At 44.5% G+C, this 22037-nt stretch overlaps 1 protein-coding gene across 2 annotated transcripts in view; it reads left to right on the forward strand.

Annotated features, from left to right (window-relative positions):
* PLEKHF2 (pleckstrin homology and FYVE domain containing 2) overlaps positions 1 to 18071 on the forward strand; it is a 36227-nt gene extending 18156 nt beyond the window's left edge. For both annotated transcript variants that reach the window (XM_063924138.1, XM_063924137.1), the window contains exon 2: positions 9147 to 18071. In XM_063924138.1, coding sequence (XP_063780208.1) covers positions 9161 to 9907 — 747 coding nt within the window. In that variant the 5' untranslated portion in view covers positions 9147 to 9160 and the 3' untranslated portion in view covers positions 9908 to 18071. The remainder of the gene's footprint in view (positions 1 to 9146) is intronic.
* The last annotated feature ends 3966 nt before the right edge of the window (positions 18072 to 22037 follow it).

Consider the following 22037-nt stretch of genomic DNA (forward strand, 5'->3'; position numbering starts at 1 on the left):
TTGTGTACGCTCGTTCGGGCACAGTATCCTAACTGAGGCTTGGAGGAGGGTCATAGGGGGAGGAGCCAGTGCACACCACCTGATCCTAAAGCTTTATTTTTGTGCCCTGTCTCCTGCGGAGCCGCTAATCCCCATGGTCCTGACGGAGTCCCCAGCATCCACTACGGACTACGAGAAATAGATTTATCGGTAAGTAAAATCTTATTATCGGCGTAGACTAGATCTATGAGGGCTGTATGTTTGCCAGTATTGGTGCCCATTTCATTTAGAAAAGTTTTTCTGAGAATCCAGTCCATAGATATGTTGAAGAGCATGGGCGATAGTACACACACTTGCTTAATGCCAGTTGAGATTGTGAACAGTTGAGACATTTGGCCGCATATTTAACTTTTTGTTAGAGAGATTGGAGCACCTTAGAGGTGTTATGTGGGATGTTCTCTGCCTTTAGGGCACACCAAACAGATACTTTGTCTACACTGTCAAAAATACAACAAAATCTAGAAAAAGTTCTTTCTTTGAATTTAAGAGTGATTTGAGTATTTGGCTGATGGTGAAAATATGGTCATTACATCCTCTACTGGGCCTAAATCCAGCTTGTTGTGTTTTCTCGTGTTTTTAGTAGACTTGAGTGTATAATTGATGTTAATATTTTGCTGGATGTTGTTAGTAAACTTATGCCCCTGTAGTTTTTACAGTTTGTAGGGTCGTCGTTTTTGTGAATGGGAATTATTACGGCATCTATGAAGTCTACTGGCACACAGAAGTCTTTCCAGGCAATTACATATATGTCACTAAGTGGGTTGGGTGTTGCATGTAACAGTCCAATGTTACATTGTAGAAAGGAACGCTGCATACCTAAAGACAGCTGCATTTCATACACTTGAGGGCCAATTGTGGAGTTTCTGGCTGTCTAAATGAATGGTCGTCTATTGGAGCATTTAATTGTCGCTTCAATCAGCGGCTGAACCTGTCTAAAGGTCTCGTTTGGGTGCCCAAACTACGGACTTTTCACACATTTTATTTTCTCGCACCTCCATAGGCTGCAAGAAAAAAATGTGTGTGCCGTGGCTAATGGGTGTCTGTTCGGCGCAATAATTGGGATGCGGTCAAGATCCCGCCGGGCGGGATCCCGGTGGTCGGAATACCGACAACGGGATCCCGACCGGCACAATCCCGACATATTCTCCCTCTGTGGGTGTCCACGACACCCATAGAGGGACAATAAATTAGTGTGCAGAGCGTAGCAAGCCCTCAGGGGGCTGCATTGCGCTCGCCCCCCCTGTCGGAATTGTGCCGGTCGGTATTCTGACCGCCGGGATCCCATACGGTGGGATCTCGTCCTGATCCCCAATAATTTAAAAGCTCCGATAGATGCCCATTTGTTTAGACAGCCAGCAGGGGGCATGCCTTCAGATGGTCGCTTACTGTGACCACATGTATAATATCTCTAGGGGATAGTGAGAAATGAATGGCTGTGGAAGAAGATTATGTAATGGGGAGCAGAATTCATCTTTTGTGTACGCCTGAGAAGTACTGGGAGCTGCTATCAAGGTTAGTGTGCAGAAAGTGCTGACTGCAGTATCTGGGAGGGAGGCCTGAGGGCAGGCTGTAACTGCTGTAATGGGTTAGTACTTGATGGGGCTCAGGGCGAGTTATGGTGTCCATACAGAGATAATCGGTGCTAACCTTCGATTTCGAATCTGTGAGAGAAATCGGGGGATGGCATGCACATTTTAGGTACCTTTTGATGCGATGCGCGGGCACGCCTGCCGACTCTCACGTCTCAAGTTAGTATGTGCTGCACTTAATATTTATCGAATCGCAGTGCGATCGCATGTGTTTTTAAAAAGACATGCTATATATCGCAGTGCGATGGGCACCCGCCGGGAGCGGATGGAGGCGGTGACGTGCCCATCACGTAATTACCATGCGATCTATCGCATGGTAATCACTTTGGCAGTTCAGGTGCGATGCCCCGCGATGTCGCGGGGCATCGCACAAGTGTATGGGCACCATTAGAGATTTGCAGAATGTGCTTTTACATGCTGCTCTGTAAAGGAGACGTATGTAGTCATATAGTGCTTAAGCTGGGTACACACCTAACGATTTATCTGTCCAATCTGTCTGGTGGGAACAAAAATCTGGTAATGTATGGGAGCAAATGGCAATCTTCCATTTGTTCTCAAGTGCTGGAAAACCGGCAAATACGATAGTTCGGATAAATTTGTTAAAGCAGACTGGTTTAATGAAATGTTGGGGGGAAGCAGCCACAACATGTAGGGCCTAATTCAGACCTGATCACTAGCAGGCGATTTTTGCACTGCTGCGATCAGATAGTCGCCGCCTACAGGGGGAGTGTATTTTCGCTGTGCAAGTGTGCGAACGCATGTGTAGCATAACTGCACAAATTGATTTTGTGCAGTATCTGCACAGCCCAGGACTTATCCGCTGCGATCGCTTCAGCCTGTTCAGGACCGGAATTGACGTAAGACACCCGCCCTGCAAATGCTTGGACACGCCTGCGTTTTTCCAATTACTCCCAGAAACCGGTCAGTTGCCACCCACAAATGCCCTCTTCCTGTCAATCTCCATGCGTACTCCCATGCGAATGGATCCTTCGCACAAACCCATCGCTGAGTGGTGATCCGCTTTGTACCTGTGCAACGCGCCTGCGCATTGCAGTGCATATGCAGTTTAGACCTGATCGCCCGCTGTATGAAAACGCAGCCCAGCGATCAGGTCTGAATTACCCCCATAGTACAAGATCAACTTCTTTACCTTTAATTAATAAAACAAGCCGCATAGAACTTGTATTTATACTGCAGGATTTCCCCGTTCTGCGATTAGACCACGCAAATTCCACACTAATTCATTGAAGTGACACCAATAGTGTATCTTATGCTTTTAGTGGAGATTGTATAATATTGTATTGTGTAATACACATTTTTGTGTATTATACACCGTTGCAGGCCTCTTACGATAGCAGCAGCTCTTCGTATTATGCAGATTGCACTTTTCTTCGTTGATATTGTTGAGATTACAGTGGTTTATGCTGCAGTGAGTTAATGAAATATGGAACACATCCATTGTTGAGGCCTCTCCTAATGAAATAATATCACATTACTAGAAGAATAATGGTGATTTATATGTAAACACATCCTCAGCCTTCCGCTGCATACTGTAAACTTTCATCAGCGAACTGGCTGAATTGCTGATATATTAGAACCAGACCTGAAAGATACTGCACACTGGAATATGGTGGCACTGTATAAATGTTAATAAAAATGTACTTGGAAGTTGCTCATCGGACGCTTCTATGTATCTGTGTATGTTTATGCCAGAACCCTAACTGCTGCTTATGAATGTGTCTTCAGGGTTCTTAATGCCTTATTCAGGTTTATTAGCAAACCAAAAAAAGCACACTAATGGGCAAAACCACATTGCACTGCAGGTGGGGCAGATGTAACATGTGCAGAAAGAAGTATTTGTGTGTTCAAACTGAAATCTAAATTGAGGTGTAAAAATAAAGCCGACATTATTTACAATGCACAGAAACAATCTACCCACCCAGAATCTAACTCTCTCTGCACATGTTACATCTGCCCCACCTGCCGTGCCCATTAGTGTGCTTTTGTGGTTTGCTAGCAAACCTGAATAACCCCCTTAGTCTCCTGTTCTGTGATAAGCAGCCACCTGGTATTTCTATACAGCTTTACGTTGTGTGGTATAGTTGGAATGAGTAGGGACATTGGAAGATGGAGATATGGAAAAGGGACTTGTTTCTGTAGAAATCTCAAGTGTTACTAGAATGCAGTATGTTGTATCATTAAGGTGTGTACACACGGTGAGATTTTTTTCTTGAGATTTTGACTATATAGTCAAAATCGCAAGAAAAGTTAGTGCAAATCGCAAGGTGAAAGTCACCTTGCGATCCCGATGCGCGGCCCCGCCAGGTCGGCATCGCAAGAAAAGATAGACTGTGCAGGCAAGTCAATCCTTGCTAGATCGGTGTACTATCTAGTTCATCTCACATGTCAATGACATCTCACATAAGCCAAAATCTCACATAAGCCAAAATCGTAAGCACACATAGTCCATAGCTCAAGAAAAGTTAGTCAAAATCTGTCCCATCTGGGCTCCGGGGAGTTCAAGGGAAATCGCAAGTAAAAATCGAACATAGCAAGGATCTCACCGTGTGTACACACCCGGCATCGGTGACACCAGTATGGCTTAAAGAAGGGCCATTCAGTTGTTCTTTGGGCAGCGATAATTAATGGGTTGTTTTGGATGCCCCTTAATTAGCAGCTAAACCTGTCTAAACTGAAGGGCGCAACGCAAAAAAAGTGCAGCTTATGTACCTAAAAGCCATACTTTTCTTATATTTCTGCTCGCCACCTCAAGAGCCTGCGAGCAGAAATGTGGGCCACCTAAAGAATAATTGACTCTCCCCCAAAGATCAGTCTCTGTGGGAGAATGATTTCTATTTGGCATCAAGGGCAATATGGCTTCCTGAGTCCATGGTCATTTATTAGTTTGGATGAATCCGGATCAGATGAGCATATCTGACTGGCTTTTAAAAGATAATTGCGCAGGGTTCAGTGTACACATTGTGCAGTAATGGGATGGCTGCTTGGCCCAATTATTGCACAGTGTGTACCTAGCTTTAGTTGCTAGTGTATACATGTGTGTTTCCCTCTTAAGCAGCATGTTTCCATTATTGGATATTACAGTGGATGGCGGGTAGTTGGAATGGATCCGGTCTGAAGATCGACAGTGTCTAGGTCGACAATGTTTAGGTCGACCACTATAGGTCGACATGGACGGAAGGTCGACAGGGTTTCTAGGTCGACAGGTCTAAAGGTCGACATGAGTTTTTCACATTATTTTTTTTTTTTTTTTTTTTGGATTTTTTCATACTTAACGATCCATGTGGACTACGATTGGAACGGTAAAGTGTGCCAAGCGAAGGCACCATGCCCGAAGCATGGCGAGCGAAGCGGTGCACTAATTTGGGATCCCGGTCACTTTACGAAGAAAACTACACCAAAAAAAAAAAACACCTCATGTCGACCTTTAGACCTGTCGACCTAGCACATGTCGACCTAGAAACCCTGTCGACCTTCCATCCATGTCGACCTAGTGACTGTCGACCTATAGTGGTCGACCTAAACATTGTCGACCTAGATACTGTCGATAAAACGAACCACACCCGTTGGAATGTCTTTTTAACTGTGTAGCTTTCTGTTGCAGTAATAATCAGATTTAAAGACATAGGGGTATATTCAATAAGAGTCGGGTCCATTCCGACATGCAGTTGTCGAAATGGACCCGACAACCCCTATTCAAAGAGCGGCCAAATCCGACTGTCGGATTTGGACGTTCCGTGTCCTTTTCTGCCGCAGCTGTCAGCGGCTGCCGGGAGCAGTGTGCGGCGGTTGGCGGGGGGAGCAGTGTGCGGCGGCCGGCGGGGTAGCTTCCAGCGGCGGCCGGAGCTGGCAGCGGGAGTGATCTGTGCGGCGGCGGAGGAGGCACTGCAGGCACTATCCTCCCCGTAGCCCGCCGCACCGCTCCCCATCTCTTCACCTCAATCCGACTTGTTTTCAAGTCGGCTTGAGTTTGTCGGAAAGGTGGCCAATACCTGTCGGATTTGGCCACGTTTCCAACAGCAGCAGGTGGATCGCCGGTTATTCCGCCGATCCACCTGCTTTCCGACAGCATTCCGACAAGTCGGGTTTCCCAACTTGTCGTAAAAAATGTGCCCCTATTGAAAAGGTCTGAACCCCGTCCGACCTATTCCAGTTGTAAACTGACGTCTTTCCGACAAGACGGCAGTTTCCGGCTCTTATTGAATATAGCCCATAGGGGTATGTTCAACTAGGTCGGATCCATTCCGACATGCATTTGTCGGAATGGATCCGACAACCCCTATTCAATCCCATCTCAATTCGACTTTAAAAAAAAGTCGAATTGAGATGAGACCTGTGAGGAGAGGAGGGAGACCAGTGTGGGCAGACGGAGGAGAGCAGCGCTGCAGAAGGATGTCTCACAGCCGCCAGACCTCACGGCAGTGTCCACCCAGCTCCAGCAAGCATGACCTCACTTGCTGGAGCCGGGAGGACGCTGCCGCGAGCGGCGCGGCTGTGACACATCCTCCTGCAGCGCTGTGCTGTGGCGCTGCTATCCCCCCTCTCCTCCTCTAAAGTCCCTCATCTCAGTCCGACATTTTTTTATGTTGGACTGAGATGGTTGGAAACGGGGCCAAATCCTGTTGAATTTGGCCCCGTTTCCCTCAAAAGTACGTGAATCGGCGGCTTTACCACCGATTCACGTACTATCCGACAAGTCGAATTCCCCGACTTGTCGTATAAAAATAGCGGGGACTGAATAGGTCGAATCACAATTCGACCTTTAAAAGTCGTAAACTGCCGTCTTTTCGACAGACTGCAGCTTTCGACCCTAATTAACTATACCCCAAAATGTATTTTCTTATATCTTGGATTGTAACTTTACAGTAACTTAGCACTTATTTGTGGTCTATACAAAATGTAAAAAAAATCTGTCAGATGTTGTGTATATTCAATCCTGTAGGTGTGTGTCAGATGTTGTGTATATTCCATCCTGTAGGTGTGTGTCAGATGTTGTGTATATTCCATCCTGTAGGTGTGTCAGATGTTGTGTATATTCCATCCTGTAGGTGTGTGTCAGATGTTGTGTATATTCCATCCTGTAGGTGTGTGTCAGATGTTGTGTATATTCCATCCTGTAGGTGTGTGTCAGATGTTGTGTATATTCCATCCTGTAGGTGTGTGTCAGATGTTGTGTATATTCCATCCTGTAGGTGTGTGTCAGATGGGCCTTATCCAAGGGCTTGGTCACTTCTAGGGCAGAAGGCCGAATGGATGTATCTGCCATATGGGGTTTACTCGCCTAAATCACGCGACTGCTGCCGATCAGTTTTAGGATTTATTGAATCAGCTGTTTCTCAGGAACACCCTGCATTCTTGCATTCACTAATTGTGGATGATAAATAGTGTGGGCCATAAAATCTCCATCAGCAATGTGCACCCAGAATGTTTCATAGACCACCCTCTGACTGTGAAATCGGCCATGCATTGCCCTTATACCGGTGTAATTGAGGGTGGGTCATAATGGCCTATGGTGTTTTAAATTGCGTGTATCTCTTTACTTAGTTATGCAACGTTGCCAAACCTGCGAGCTGAAATGTGTCTCCCCGCAGCTCATCGCGCCTGAATGGAGTGACAAATGTAATTGCTCCATTGGGCACCATCTAGCTCCGGCTATGGGACGTAACAATTAAATTGCCCCCTCTGAATTTTACTTATTTACCCAAATGTAACCACTATCTGTAGTAGAATGTCAGTGTTACAAGCTGTAACAAACAAATCTGACCATAAAGCATACTTGCCTACTTTTGAAAACTAGTTTCAGGGAGATTCTAATAAGCGTACGGTGTGCTGTGTAGGAGGCGTGTTATGCTCCGCACATACTGCATGTCTAGTTTCAAGATGTGGGTGTATCTGTTGCCACTCATACCCCTTTCACATCGCACAAATAACCCGGTATCGACACGGCATATTGCCGTGTCGACACGGGTCAGTGTGCGATGTGAAAGCACTTTCTGAGAATTAGCGGGTCGCCTGACCCGCTAATTCAACCCGGTATAAAAGGATTATACCCGGGTTGAATACCGGGTCAGGTGCAGTGTGAATGGGAGCCGCGTCGATGCGACACGGTTCCCGTTCACAGCATAGGGAGAGGCGGCGCAGGAGATGAGCTCATCTCCCAGCGCCGCCTCCACCCCCGCCCCTGCTGCTGCTGCGCCCCCCCCGCTGCTATGGCAACTGACCCGGTATATTGCCGGGTTGGAAAGACAGCAGAGGGGAGCAAATGCCGGATCCCACCCGGTAAGGACACGTTTCTTTTACCGGGTGGGATCCGGCATTAGCGATGTGAAAGCGGTATCAGGGGTGCGTATACGCCACCTGCTTGGCCGGGATAACAGTTATGTCTGCGTCCAGAGGCGGACTGGCCCACAGGGGAACAGGGGAACCACCGGTAGGCCCCACTACCTGTGGGCCCTCCTCCTCTTCTAGGGATCAGGTTCCAGTCTCTATCCTAGTGCACATGAATTATGCATTATACATATGTTACATTATACTTCATAAGAACATGGTTTATTATATATTTACCAAGGGGCACAGAACATATACTCTGTAATGGTTAGCCAAACCTCTGTGGTGACTGGCCACACCTTTAAGCATGGGCCCCTACAACAGCATTTCCCCGTTGGGCCCTTCATTCCCCAGTCCGACACTGTCTGCGTCCCATCTCCATCGCTTCTAAACTGGCGCATGTGCTGTCCACATAGGTGATAGGGCAGTGAAGGATCCGGGAGTTTGCTGTAACTTTCCAGGACAGCGGGAGACACTGCAGTGAACCAAGATTCTCCCACAGGATGTGGGAGGTTAGACAACCCTGGTTTATATATAAAGTAGATCTTGTACTCTACCCTGTCACCTTCATTATAACGAGCTAGCTGCAAGTGTATGGGTAATTCATGTGTAAATTCCTCAGGAACTATAATGCATGGTAAAATAATGGCACAAACTCCATTCTTAATTCACGTTGCAGTGCCTGTGTGCCGCTTTCCCCTGGCTGTACCTCCTCCCTGTGCTCTGCAAGCTGATCCAAGCCCTGGCAGTGCAGCTGCTTAGTTTTGAATCAATCTCAGTTGCCCTTACTATTGAGGGAATTACAAGGAGGAGGCAGTGGCAGCGGCTGAGCCAGGGCTGGTAATTGGTATCTGACCTTGCCTCTCTTGAATACTAGGGGGTTTATTTGGAAAGCGACGGATTGCAAAAAGGCAATGCTTTTACCATAAGTGTTATTTTTTAAAAGCATTGTCATTTTACATTTTCAGCTTTAGCACATCGGGATGCAACAACTTGCTTACTAATTAACCTCTAGTAATCACTATGAGATACACAATATACAATTACACACATTGAGGGTAACCCCAAGAATGTGATAAGGTCTGTGGCTCACAGTGACCTCAGATGTGTGCTTGTATGCGTATTGATTGTTAGCTCTCCGTATGACTTTGTTTTTCTTCCTTTAACATTTAGATCTTCTGAAGAAGATGGTGGATCGCCTAGCAAACAGTGAGGCTAATGCAAGACGTATAAATGTAGTGGAAGGCTGCTTTGGTACCGCAGGCCAGCCTCTGGCTATTGAAGGCCGGGTTCTGATTGGGGAAGGTGTGCTAACAAAGCTTTGCAGAAAGAAACCCAAAGCAAGACAGTTTTTCCTGTTCAATGACATTCTGGTTTATGGCAATATAGTTATTCAAAAGAAGAAGTACAACAAGCAGCACATAATCCCGCTGGAAAATGTTACAATTGACTCGATACCAGATGAAGGCGATCTGCGGAACGGTTGGCTCATCAAAACGCCTACAAAGTCGTTTGCGGTTTATGCAGCCACTGCCACCGAGAAATCAGAATGGATGAACCACATCAATAAGTGTGTATTCGATTTAATCTCAAAAAGTGGAAAGACGCCTAACAGCGAACACGCTGCAGTCTGGATCCCGGATTCTGAAGCTCACACTTGCATGCGCTGTAAGAAAGTGAAGTTTACGCCTGTTAACCGAAGGCATCACTGCCGTAAATGCGGCTTCGTCATCTGCGGACTTTGTTCTGAGAAGAAGTTCCTTCTGCCCAACCAGTCGTCTAAGGCCGTGCGGGTCTGTGACTTCTGCTATGAGCAGCTGTCCAGCGGAGACTTGTCCTCCTGCCAGCCTGGCCGATCAGACTCTCTCTGCAGCTCCCCCAAATCAACAAATCATATGTCCGATGATGAAGACGACGATGACAGCAGCGACTGAGCTGAGAAAGAGAGCTGTTCCAAGGACGATAGCTTTGGGGAGCAGGGAAAGAAAATCAATGGAGCTGCTTCATTTGAAATCATTTACAGTTGTTACTGATAGTGTGTAACCTCAGATTAATGATTCACCTTTGGCCTGAGAATATATTACTACATGTGCCTTGATATAACAATCATTTTTGGTTCTTTCAGGGATAAACTTTTATAAGCCTTTTTATAATCTGTTTCCGCTTGTACTGAGCAGCGTTGCTAATAGATTTTTATAGATGATGGAAATCTTTATGAACATGCTTTGTTTTGTTTTTTCCTGAAATTGCAAATGATATTTTATAGAAATTAGGAGCAGACGGAGGGGACGCGTCTGATCTGCTGCGGGTTGTGCCTTGTTGCTATGATTGGCAAAAATAATTTTTATATCTGACATGACGTTGATAGCACTTGGTCAGACACTATAAGAATAAAGTATTCAATGTAGAACTGAAAGTTTGTCAACACGATTTATTGCCTACATTAAGATCACAACTGAGCTTTATATTTTATAATGTCTGAACCATTGGCAAAATACTAGGCTCCCTAGTGTCCTGCAGACAGCTTGCCACTAGTTAACTTGTGTGAGATGTTTTCTCTACTGTCTAAGCACATTCTTTAGGGTGCAAGCAGTATGCTTCATGACCTCTCGCATTCTTTTTTTTTTTTTTCCCTACTAAAGGAGGCCCAGTACTGCGTGTCGGTGGGTGTTTCGTTTTCTCTCTCTGTTTAAATGGCAGCAGGATGTTTTGTGAACATTCCTCGTCTACTGGGTTATGTGATATGCATTAGATACATATAGGTGAATCAATACAAGAAAGTGTATTCATAAAAACAATTGTGGATATTGGGTTGCAGTAAAATTGGAATTTCATATCTATTTGTGAATATAGTACAATTGCTCTGCTCTGACAGGTCTTAGGACTTGTACCCTGAGGTGCACGTTATATTAGTGGATTTTAACAATGCACTAAAATGGTTCTGCAAATGGACACCCCCTGTTTCCAATAATCCCTTTACCTACTTCCAATGTTACTCGGGAGCAATGCAGATTTAGAAATGTGTGCAAAATAACCACACGTCTAATGTCTGAGTTTGTCAGGTGGTTTCACTAGGTGGAGTTAAACATGTGTGATTGAATGCAAATGCCAGAGGTTATCCAGGGTTACACAGTAACTCCATATGAGGAGTGTTTTATTCCACTTCTACATCCGGGTCAGATTGTATCATCTAAACAGTTTATCTCTTTGCATCCAGTATCCTATATATTGGACCTTAATGCCCTCGATTCAAATTGTATACAATTTTTCCCTTAAAATATTCGTAACAAATGTAATACATTGTCTGACTAAATATTTACAAAATATCAACATAGGAAGCAAATGATGTCAGAATAGATTGTGATGGCCACCACTAAATGGCAATGTTGACCGGGCTTCTTTGGCCACTAAAATGCCCCTGCACAGCCAATGTCGCACGACTTGTAATTGTTGTAAATGTATGAAAGTTTATTTTGAGGTGATTGTGGTTTTCTTTTCTTATTTTTTTTTTTTTGTTTCTTTTTTTTTTATTGCTTTCTTTTTGAGTTTTTGGTTTAATGTTGTTACTACCCTCACATTTCCGAAGGTATGTGCCCAGTATTGCTAATCAGTGGGCTATACACCTACTGTTGCCCCAGTAGGTGTATATTGTAACACATAAGGCATAACACAGGAAAGATCAATATGCAATTTATTCATCCATTCACATAATCCAAAGAATACACGTCTTATGCTCAGGCTTATTGCCTGTGTGTTGCTTCCGAAAATGGGTTTCTATACGTTTTTTGTAAATGTTCTTTCCGATATTCTATTTAAGAGATGGCGGATTAAGTATTTTAATAAATCTGTTTATACTTCCGGTGTGATCTAGTAACTTGAGAACTATGCAAGCTGTAGCTGCCCGTATGCTGGGGTAAGTGATGGCTTTTACTCTCAGGTCTTATGTTTTTAGAGTTGTTAAAACAGTAGACGAGTTTATCTATTCTACACATCTTTGGACATGCAGGGTTTTTCCCTTCCTTCTATCACATGCTCTTATTTCCTTTAGTTACTAAAATCTTGCTAACGGCCAATTTTTAAGTTGTTATGAAAGTGAAGTTATAGGTTTTTCAAGCTTTTACATTTTCCCCATCCCAAGTGCTCTCTAAGGGGGTCATCCTGAACGCTCGCGGAAGTTCTTCGCAGCGCAGTGTTCAGGTCAGAACTGCGCATGTGCTGGCACCGCAGTGCGCCGGTGCATGGCTGACAGCCGACGGCTGTCGTTGCCTAACGATCGCCTCTGCCTGATTGACAGGCTGGGCGGGAGAGGGCGGCACGGCGGCGTTTGGCCACCATTTTCAGGGCACGGTCCGGTCAAAGCAGGCGTGGCCGGACCGCACGGTGGGCGGGCCGCAGCGGCTGCGTGACATCACACGCAGCCGCTGCAAGCCGGGCAGCGACGAGTAGATCCCTGTCAGCCGCTGTGTGATGCTTATGTACTTTGGGGGGGGGGGAGCCTGACATGCGGAGCGGACTAGCTCTGTGCTGGGCGCCCCCCGCATTTCAGGAAAGATGATTGTAGCTGTGCTAAATTAAGCACAGCTACGATCAGGTCGGAATGACCCCCTAATGACGCCGCTGATGAGTACTTAGCAGAGATTAATAAAGCTGCATTAGTTCAAATGGAAGGATTCAAATCAACAGCACTGTAATTTTATTTTTTACGTTTTTTTTTTTTTTTTGGGGGGGGGTGACTTTCTTTGAGCATCTGAAAAAGTGTTTATGCATAAGTGCTAGTCGTAACCTTCATGCATAGACCTTTTATATTGTGTGTGTGGGATTTGTCTTGATATTTGAGTCTTTCATCCCCCTTGGAAAGAACACTACATCATACAGTGCTCGTATCAAAGATGAGTTTCGTGAGAATGTTATGAACTTTTAAATATACATCTTTGAACTCTGCAAGGTGTAATAGTCTATCAATCTGAATATTGGGGTTGGAGTGGCCTTTCAGTAGTCTTATGTAAGTGTAGAAACTGCTTTTGTTTTCCATGGGACTTTAAATACCCTGATTCATTTCAGCTCCGATAGCTATCTTTTGGCAAAGTCCTTTAATACCCCTTTCACACCGCACAAATAACCTGTGTCGGCGTGCGGTGTGAAAGCGCCATAGCCGAAATCCCGGGTCGTCTGACCCGCAATTCAACCCGGGAATAAAGCAGTGTTATTTCCGGGTTGATTACCGGGTCAGTGGCAGCGTAAATGGGCTCGACCCAGGACCCGTTCACTACAACAGGGAGAGGCGGCGCAGAGATGATCTCATCTCCCAGCGCCACCTCCGCCCCCGCCGCTATGGCAACCCGCCCAGCATATTGCCAGGTCGGGGAAGCCAGCAGCAGCGTCCAATGCTGGATCCCAACAGGGAAGGACCCGTTTCCAATTCCTGGGTGGGATCCGGCATTGGCGGTGTGAAAGGGGTATTGCTTACATTTACCGATTACCCACGCCAATCTGTGTTATTAGTGTGTCATAGAAATATTCGTCTGAAATTGACTTTCTGGTAGTAAAATTCCATTATTTGTTTTAGCAGAGTAATGACAAGGATGGGTCTTCTGTATTTCACATATGATAGAGACATTTTTATTTATTTTCTTTTGCCCAAAATACTAAAATGTCCTTTAATGGTCAGAATTTTAAGCTCACAAACGTTGGTTTTTTGAAAGCATATCACAAAGAGGCTGGTCCACGATTAGGAACAATGTTTAGATCCCATGCTTCTTTCATATAAAACACTGAAGCGCTTCTGAGGAAGATCCTAGAAAGGATCGAAATGCATTAAGCAGTTGTGGCTATTCCTTGATTCACTGGATTTGGAGATCTTCCTGGGAACTTTGAGCATCCGGAGCTCTATGGGACCTATGAGAGACTCACTACTTGATGAGTATATGTGACTCCATCCACCAGTGTTTTATTACAAGCTTTTTATCTTTATATGTTTGTGAGTGCATTTTGTGCTGATTAAATAGCTACCTTGTCCACAGGTGTTTGCACTATTGCATTATTTTTTAGTCCTTCCAACTTTATTTCATGAAAGAAGCATAGGATCTAAACATTGTTCCTAATTGTGGACCAGCCTCTTTGTGATATGCTTTCAAAAAACCAACGTTTGTGAGTTTAAAATTCTGACCATTAAAGGACATTTTAGTATTTTGGTGTTTTTGCACTATTGCTTTTTCCCTTATGGTTTTCTGTCCTCTTCATTCGATTGCATGAAAGTTCATCATCAACATCTTTCTACTTTATTTACCGTGTAAGCGCAATTATACATTTTATTTACTGTGTATTCTATTGTTTTGAAAAATTGGTGATTTTTTCTTGAAGTGTATATGCTGCTAGTTAACACTGTCCTAATCTGCGCAGATAGCACAAAATTTATTTTTTATCCATTTTCCAGAACTTGGCAAATTTAATTAATTGCTCTGTCCAGTAACAGTGTAGAGTTCTGTAGTTTATAGAAGAACTAGCTTTATTATAAGCAAAGTGACTGTCAAGTCGATGCTGTTTGAAAAGGGATTGTTAGCAAATGCATTAAATAGATCGTATACAGAGCTACCGATTTATACTCCCTAAATATTCCCTGTTTATACCCCTTAGCAGCATAACGAGAACATATGTTTACATTGACCCATCTTTGATACTACCATGACCGGAATGACAATGTTCCTTGTCCAGTCTGGTGTTCTGGAGGGGACAGTGTACATTATTCTGTATAACGTAGTGCTCCCATATCGCAGGTTTAACCTAGGTTATGTATATGGGGGAAATTTGGAATTAAAGGGACATGCATGTGGTTCTTGCCCATCATGTGCCACTGCTACTGATTTGACTTCTCAGCTCTTCATAATCATGGTGGACCCAGGAAGGAAAGGTCATTTCATGCTAGTGTGGGAATTAGCATTGTGCAGATGTTAGCTGGCTTCCAGTGGTTGCTTCAGTACACCGCTCCTGTACCTCTGGTTAGCCACTTGTCCATGCCTTGTACAGTATCTTCCTGTGTTCTGGTGATGGACTGTAACAGTTGCAGATCTCAGGCAGATGTTAGCTGGCTTCCAGTGGTTGCTTCAGTACACCGCTCCTGTACCTCTGGTTAGCAACTTGTCCATGCCTTGTACAGTATCTTCCTGTGTTCTGGTGATGGACTGTAACAGTTGCAGATCTCAGGCAGATGTTAGCTGGCTTCCAGTGGATGCTTCAGTACACCGCTCCTGTACCTCTGGTTAGCAACTTGTCCATGCCTTGTACAGTATCTTCCTGTGTTCTGGTGATGGACTGTAACAGTTGCAGATCTCAGACAGATCGCCTGCGTTTGCAGAAGGAGGTACTACTATGCAATAATGTCCAATGGTAGATGCCCCCATTTTAAAATGTCTTATTCTGCAGATGTTTTATTATTACGAGTGTTGTGTACTACAGAAATACTTTGAGAAGTGCATGAAAGTTAGCTCAAATTGCAGTGTTTAAATAACATTTGTTCTTGTCCCTACCCCAAGGTCTAATTAGAGAGCAATAGATCAGTGCGTAGGTAACTGTTTTTGGTGTGTCTAGCACAGGATTGTCTGTTTCCTGTTCTCTTATAGTAATTTAGTTCATTGTTTTTTGTTTTGTTTTTTTCTATGATGTCATTTTGTGTCCCCAGTAACGTTGGAACATGTACAAAGGCCTCACTCACACTTTGTTGAATTGTAAGAGGACTATCGCACATGAGTAAGAAGGGCTTTGGTGTAGGAATGCCTGTCAACAGTCTATGATTCAAAATCTGGTCTATGTCTGATGCCAAATGCTTTTGCCATCGATGGGGGAGAACCAAATGGTTTCCCACCATCGATTTGTTTTAGAAGCATAGGATGTTTTTGTTTTTTCCTATGAGTGTCGTGACAAAGGGCATCTGGACACCCGCAAAGCCCCACGCCCAGGCTGTGCTTGGCCCGTAGGCCAATCAGTGAAAGAACAGGGATGACAATTGGTGGGTGAAACCATCAATGGTGTTCCATAGCATAGTTTGTTACCATCGATGGCCATTTATAGCTTCCCCATCAATGGTAACCACACCGATGGCCATCCCTCCTTTTGTGTAAGAACTTGTCTGACAGAGCTATATACAGTGGTATTCTGCTGAAGGTCGTGCACTAGAAGCAGAGATTATATATATCATCCTACCTAGTTACAGCTCTGTAACATGAGTAATCTTCACATTATATCAGTATAAAAGAACTTATGTGCTAGTAAGCAGACATAGAATGCTGTTTTACATCGCCTGTCCAGGAGCTTCAAGCCTTTCACACAGTGGGCCCTTCTTGTGATGGTTTATTTTTGTTTTATATGTATGTAGTATTTCAGGTTATGTTCGGATAGATACTAGCATTCAAATATTAATATATTAAATTATACGGTTACTCTTCTTGCCGCATAAGCAGTCATGCTTTAAGTATATCTATCAGTTGTATGGTTTATGTGTGTCTTTGGGTTTGGTTTTGTTTGTCCCAGTTTTAGAATGATAGATTGTATTTATATTTGCACCACACCTGAGATTTACCTTTTTTTTTTTTTTTTTATTGCTGCCCCTGTAGTAATCTTTGCTCCGTTATTGTCAAGGTTTTTTGTTACTTTGTCCTTTGAGCTTTGCTTGCCTTGTAATGTTTTAATGCTATGCGACAACCAGGATGGGAGTCGGACAATAAAGACTTATGATCATTACCCTTAAAGCTGGGTATATGCAAGAACAGGGATGGGGAACCTTTGGTCCTCCAGCTGTTGTAGAACTATACATACCAGCATGCCCCAATACAGTTTTGCTATTTGACCATGCTAAAACTGTGCAGGGCATGATGGGATGTGTAGTTCAACAACAGCTGGAGGTCCAAAGGTTCTCCATCCCTGCGCTAGAACAATGTGTCCCAGCGACGGTCTGACACATTGTAACGTTGCATCTTGCGGCGCACACCCACTATACAATATATAATGCAATGGCCCAAGGTATTGTTACATGTGTTACATACTGCCATGTAACTGCATGCCGACTTCTGTGGGATTGCCATCGGACATGCAGCACATTAGATGGGACGGCCTGATCGCAGGTACGCACTATGAGTTGCGTACAGTATATCTTTCCTATCCGCGTCAGAACGATCTATCATAGGATACATTGCTTAGCGTGTACCCAGCCTAAGACTGAAGCTTGCCTCTACATGGGCAGATCATCTCGGATGTATGATCCGTTTGGCCACATGTGAGTGGAAAAATTTGACAAATCTTGCTCAAACAGTGGGTCATATTGGGGGTTTTTGGCATTTGTGGTTGTACAATGATATTGCCGCTAATAGAGCCAAGACATTTGTTAAATGGTATCGGACCTTTTAGGCGCAAAAAGTAAAGTTTGTAAGCTCATTTTGTTTAAAACAAAGAAAATTAGTTGGTAGGCTACGCTACAGGTTATAATAGGCACCTTTATGCTTTCAGACCAATAGCAATTGGTACATTACATTTACAGTTCTAGATATATTTTTTCTAAAATGTCTTTATTTATAGAAAAGTCACCCTACGTCAGTTGTTAGTCCAAGCCTCTGATATTGCACTGATTTATATTTTTCCTCTAAGATTTCAGTATTAGACATCTACATTTTGTAGGATTCCATTGTCTCAGAACGTTAGTCAGTAATGTAAAAATGTCAGTTACTAAAGACAGCACAATAGGTATTAACAGTCTGTATTGCATAGCACAAAGAATTAGCACAATGTCCGAACTGTGAGCAGTTTTATTCCTGAGTTCATGTCAATCAAAGGGGCCTAATTGGCAACATGCGTGGTGCTGGGCAATCTAGCACCTTCCGGTTTTAATCATTTTGTATGTTTTCTATGAAAATGTTTTAGATATTAAACGCTGCAAATGCAAAGTCATGTTAATGTTCTAGTTTTGTTTCTACTTCTGGTTTCCCATCCTCAGTGCTTCCTAGTCCATCCTAATAATGACGCCTATCTTTGTACTTTCCTGAAAGACTCAGTATTTTCTATGGCTGTATTGCAAACATTTAAAAAAAATTCAATAAAACTTTTATAACTAAACTTTCATTTTAGTATGTGGATTTTTGCTTTGGAAAGTACTAATTTCTATTAAACTTCTGCTTTTTAACGATTAATGAAGTTTGATCCATTTTCTGTGTAAAATACAGTTTATTTTATTTTTTAAAAACCACTTAACTGGCATGGTCCGATTTTCATGCAACTGCGCCGTCCCACCCTGTCCCCCCGTTTTTGACGAGGAGATCCGTTCTGCAGATGTGCATAATATAATGTTTAAATATTTAAAAAAATACTTTTTCAACTTTATTAAATAAAATTAATTTAAAAAAACAATGTTAACGCTTTTGAAGGGAAAAATCGTCCGTTAAGTGGTTAATCTTGTGGGATTTTTTTCCTTTTGCAGTAAAACATAATAGTGTGTTGCAGAGGTAGTGACCCCATATTTCCAAATTTATGTTATGTAATATGTATTAAGCCTGGAGAAGTGATAAGTGCAAGGTGATAATGCACCGAGCCAATCAGCTCCTAACTGTCGATTTACATATTAGAGTGGATTGGCTGGTGCGTTATCACCTTGCACTTAATACTGCTTTATCACTTCTCCAGCCTTAATACATCTGACCCAATGTGTGAAATGTTATGGTATTGTGTCCTTTGTAGGCTTCTGTAGTTGCTATCCTATTGGATCCAAATGCATTTTAAATCTGATCAGTGTCCCAGGCATAAATGCATAGTAAATCAGTGATGGAAATACTAGCTAGTTTAAAATATCACACCTTTGTAATTGACTTGATAGTGTTTATTTCAGGTGTTTAGGCAGACGATACTTATAGACTATCAAGTAACATGCTGTCAGGATCTCCTTTCAGGGCTATGAATAAACTGTAAATGTATACTGCTTCCCAGCTCAATGTTCTATGTCTGGTGTCACATGGAGTGTCTAGAATAAACTGGGTATGGGCATTTAGGGGCACTACAGATGTCAAAACAGTCCCATCAAAAGGTGACTTGGCTTCTTACACATACCTTGTTGCTCCACTGCCCAAAGGCACATGACATCTGCTAAAAGAAAATAAGATTTTACTCACCGGTAAATCTATTTCTCGTAGTCCGTAGTGGATGCTGGGACTCCGTAAGGACCATGGGGAATAGCGGCTCCGCAGGAGACTGGGCACAACTAAAGAAAGCTTTAGGACTACCTGGTGTGCACTGGCTCCTCCCACTATGACCCTCCTCCAGACCTCAGTTAGGATACTGTGCCCGGAAGAGCTGACACAATAAGGAAGGATTTTGAATCCCGGGTAAGACTCATACCAGCCACACCAATCACACCGTATAACTCGTGATACTATACCAAGTTAACAGTATGAAATATAACTGAGCCTCTCAACAGATGGCTCAACAATAACCCTTTAGTTAGGCAATAACTATAAACAAGTATTGCAGACAATCCGCACTTGGGATGGGCGCCCAGCATCCACTACGGACTACGAGAAATAGATTTACCGGTGAGTAAAATCTTATTTTCTCTGACGTCCTAAGTGGATGCTGGGACTCCGTAAGGACCATGGGGATTATACCAAAGCTCCCAAACGGGCGGGAGAGTGCGGATGACTCTGCAGCACCGAATGAGCAAACTCTAGGTCCTCCTCAGCCAGGGTATCAAACTTGTAGACTCTTGCAAAAATGTTTGAACCCGACCAAGTAACAGCTCGGCAAAGTTGTAAAGCCGAGACCCCTCTGGCAGCCGCCCAAGAAGAGACCACTTTCCTCGTGGAATGGGCTTTTACAGATTTAGGGTGCGGCAGTCCAGCCGCAGAATGTGCAAGTTGAATCGTGCTACAGATGCAGCGAGCAATAGTCTGCTTAGAAGCAGGAGCACCCAGCTTGTTGGGTGCATACAGGATAAATAGCGAGTCAGTTTTCCTGACTCCAGCCGTCCTGGAAACATATACTTTTCAGGGCCCTGACTACGTCCAGTAACTTGGAATCCTCCAAGTCCCAAGTAGCCGCAGGCACCACAATAGGTTGGTTCACATGAAAAACTGATACCACCTTAGGAAGGAATTGGGAACGAGTCCTCAATTCCGCCTTATCCATATAAAATACAGATAAGGGCTTTTGCATGACAAAGCCGCCAATTCTGATACACGCCTGGCCGACGCCAAGGCCCACAGCATGACCACTTTCCACGTGAGGTATTGTAGCTCCACGGATTTAAGTGGCTCAACCCAATGCGACTTCAGGAAATCCAACACCACGTTGAGATCCCACGGTGCCACTGGAGGCACAAACGGTGGCTGACTATGCAGCACTCCCTTAACAAAAGTCTGAACTTCAGGCAGTGAAGCCAGTTCTATTTTGGAAGAAAATCGATAGAGCCGAAATCTGGACCTTAATGGAACCCAATTTTAGGCCCATAGTCACCTCTGACTGTAGGAAGTGCAGAAATCGACCTAGCTGAAATTCCTCCTTTGGGGCCTTCCTGGCCTCACAGCACGCAACATATTTCCGCCATATGCGGTGATAATGGTTTGCGTTCACTTCTTTCCTAGCTTTAATTAGCGTAGGGATAACTTCCTCCGGAATGCCCTTTTCTTCAGGATCCGGCGTTCAACCGCCATGCCGTCAAACGCAGCCGCGGTACGTCTTGGAACAGACAGGCCCCCTGCTGCAGCAGGTCCTGTCTGAGCGGCAGAGGCCATGGGTCCTCTGAGATCATTTCTTGGAGTTCTGGGTGCCAAGCTCCTCTTGGCCAATCCGGAACAATGAGTATAGTTCTTACTCCTCTCCTTCTTATTATTCTCATTACCCTGGGTAAGAGAGGCAGAGAAGGGAACACATACACCGACTGGTACACCCACGGGTTTTACCAGAGCGTCCACAGCTATCGCCTGAGGGTCCCTTGACCTGGCGCAATATCTTTGTAGCTTTTTGTTGAGGCGGGACGCCATCATGTCCACCTGTGGCCTTTCCCAACGGTGTACAATCATTTGGAAGACTTCTGGATGAAGTCCCCACTCTCCCGGGTGGAGGTCGTGTCTGCTGAGAAAGTCTGCTTCTCAGTTGTCCACTCCGGGAATGAACACTGCTGACAGTGCTAACACATGATTTTCCGCCCATCGGAGAATCCTTGTGGCTTCTGCCATCGCCATCCTGCTTCTTGTGCCGCCCTGTCGGTTTACATGAGCGACCGCCGTGATGTTGTCTGACTGGATCAGCACCGGCCGGTGTTGAAGCAGGGGTCTAGCCTGACTTAGGGCATTGTAAATTGCCCTTAGTTCCAGAATATTTATGTGTAGGGAAGTCTCCTGACTTTTCCATAGGCCTTGGAAGTTTCTTCCCTGTGTGACTGCCCCCCAGCCTCGAAGGCTGGCATCCGTGGTCACCAGGACCCAGTTCTGTATGCCGAATCTGCGGCCCCCTAGAAGATGAGCACTCTGCAGCCACCACAACAGCGACACCCTGGCCCTTGGAGACAGGGTTATCCGCCGATGCATCTGAAGATGCGATCCGGACCACTTGTCCAACAGATCCCACTGGAAGATCCTTGCGAATGGAATTTCTTCGTAAGAAGCTACCATCTTTCCCAGGGCTTGCGTGCATTGATGCACCGACACCTGTATTTGTATTAGGAGGTCTCTGTCTAGAGACGACAACTCCTTGGACTTCTCCTCCGGGAGAAACCCTTTTTATCCTGTTCTGTGTCCAGAACCATACCCAGGAATAGTAGACGCGTCGTAGGAACCAGCTGCGACTTTGGAATATTCAGAATCCAGCCGTGCTGTTGTAGCACTTCCCGAGATAGTGCTACTCCGACTAACAACTGCTCCCTGGACCTCGCCTTTATAAGGAGATCGTCCAAGTACGGGATAATTATTTCGGCCATTACCTTGGTAAATACCCTCGGTGCCGGGGACAGACCAACGGCAACGTCTGGAATTGGTAATGACAATCCTGTACCACAATTTTGAGGTACTCCTGGTGAAGAGGGTAAATAGGGACATG

This window comes from Pseudophryne corroboree, chromosome 5 (assembly GCF_028390025.1).
Source record: "Pseudophryne corroboree isolate aPseCor3 chromosome 5, aPseCor3.hap2, whole genome shotgun sequence".
Taxonomy (NCBI): domain Eukaryota; kingdom Metazoa; phylum Chordata; class Amphibia; order Anura; family Myobatrachidae; genus Pseudophryne; species Pseudophryne corroboree.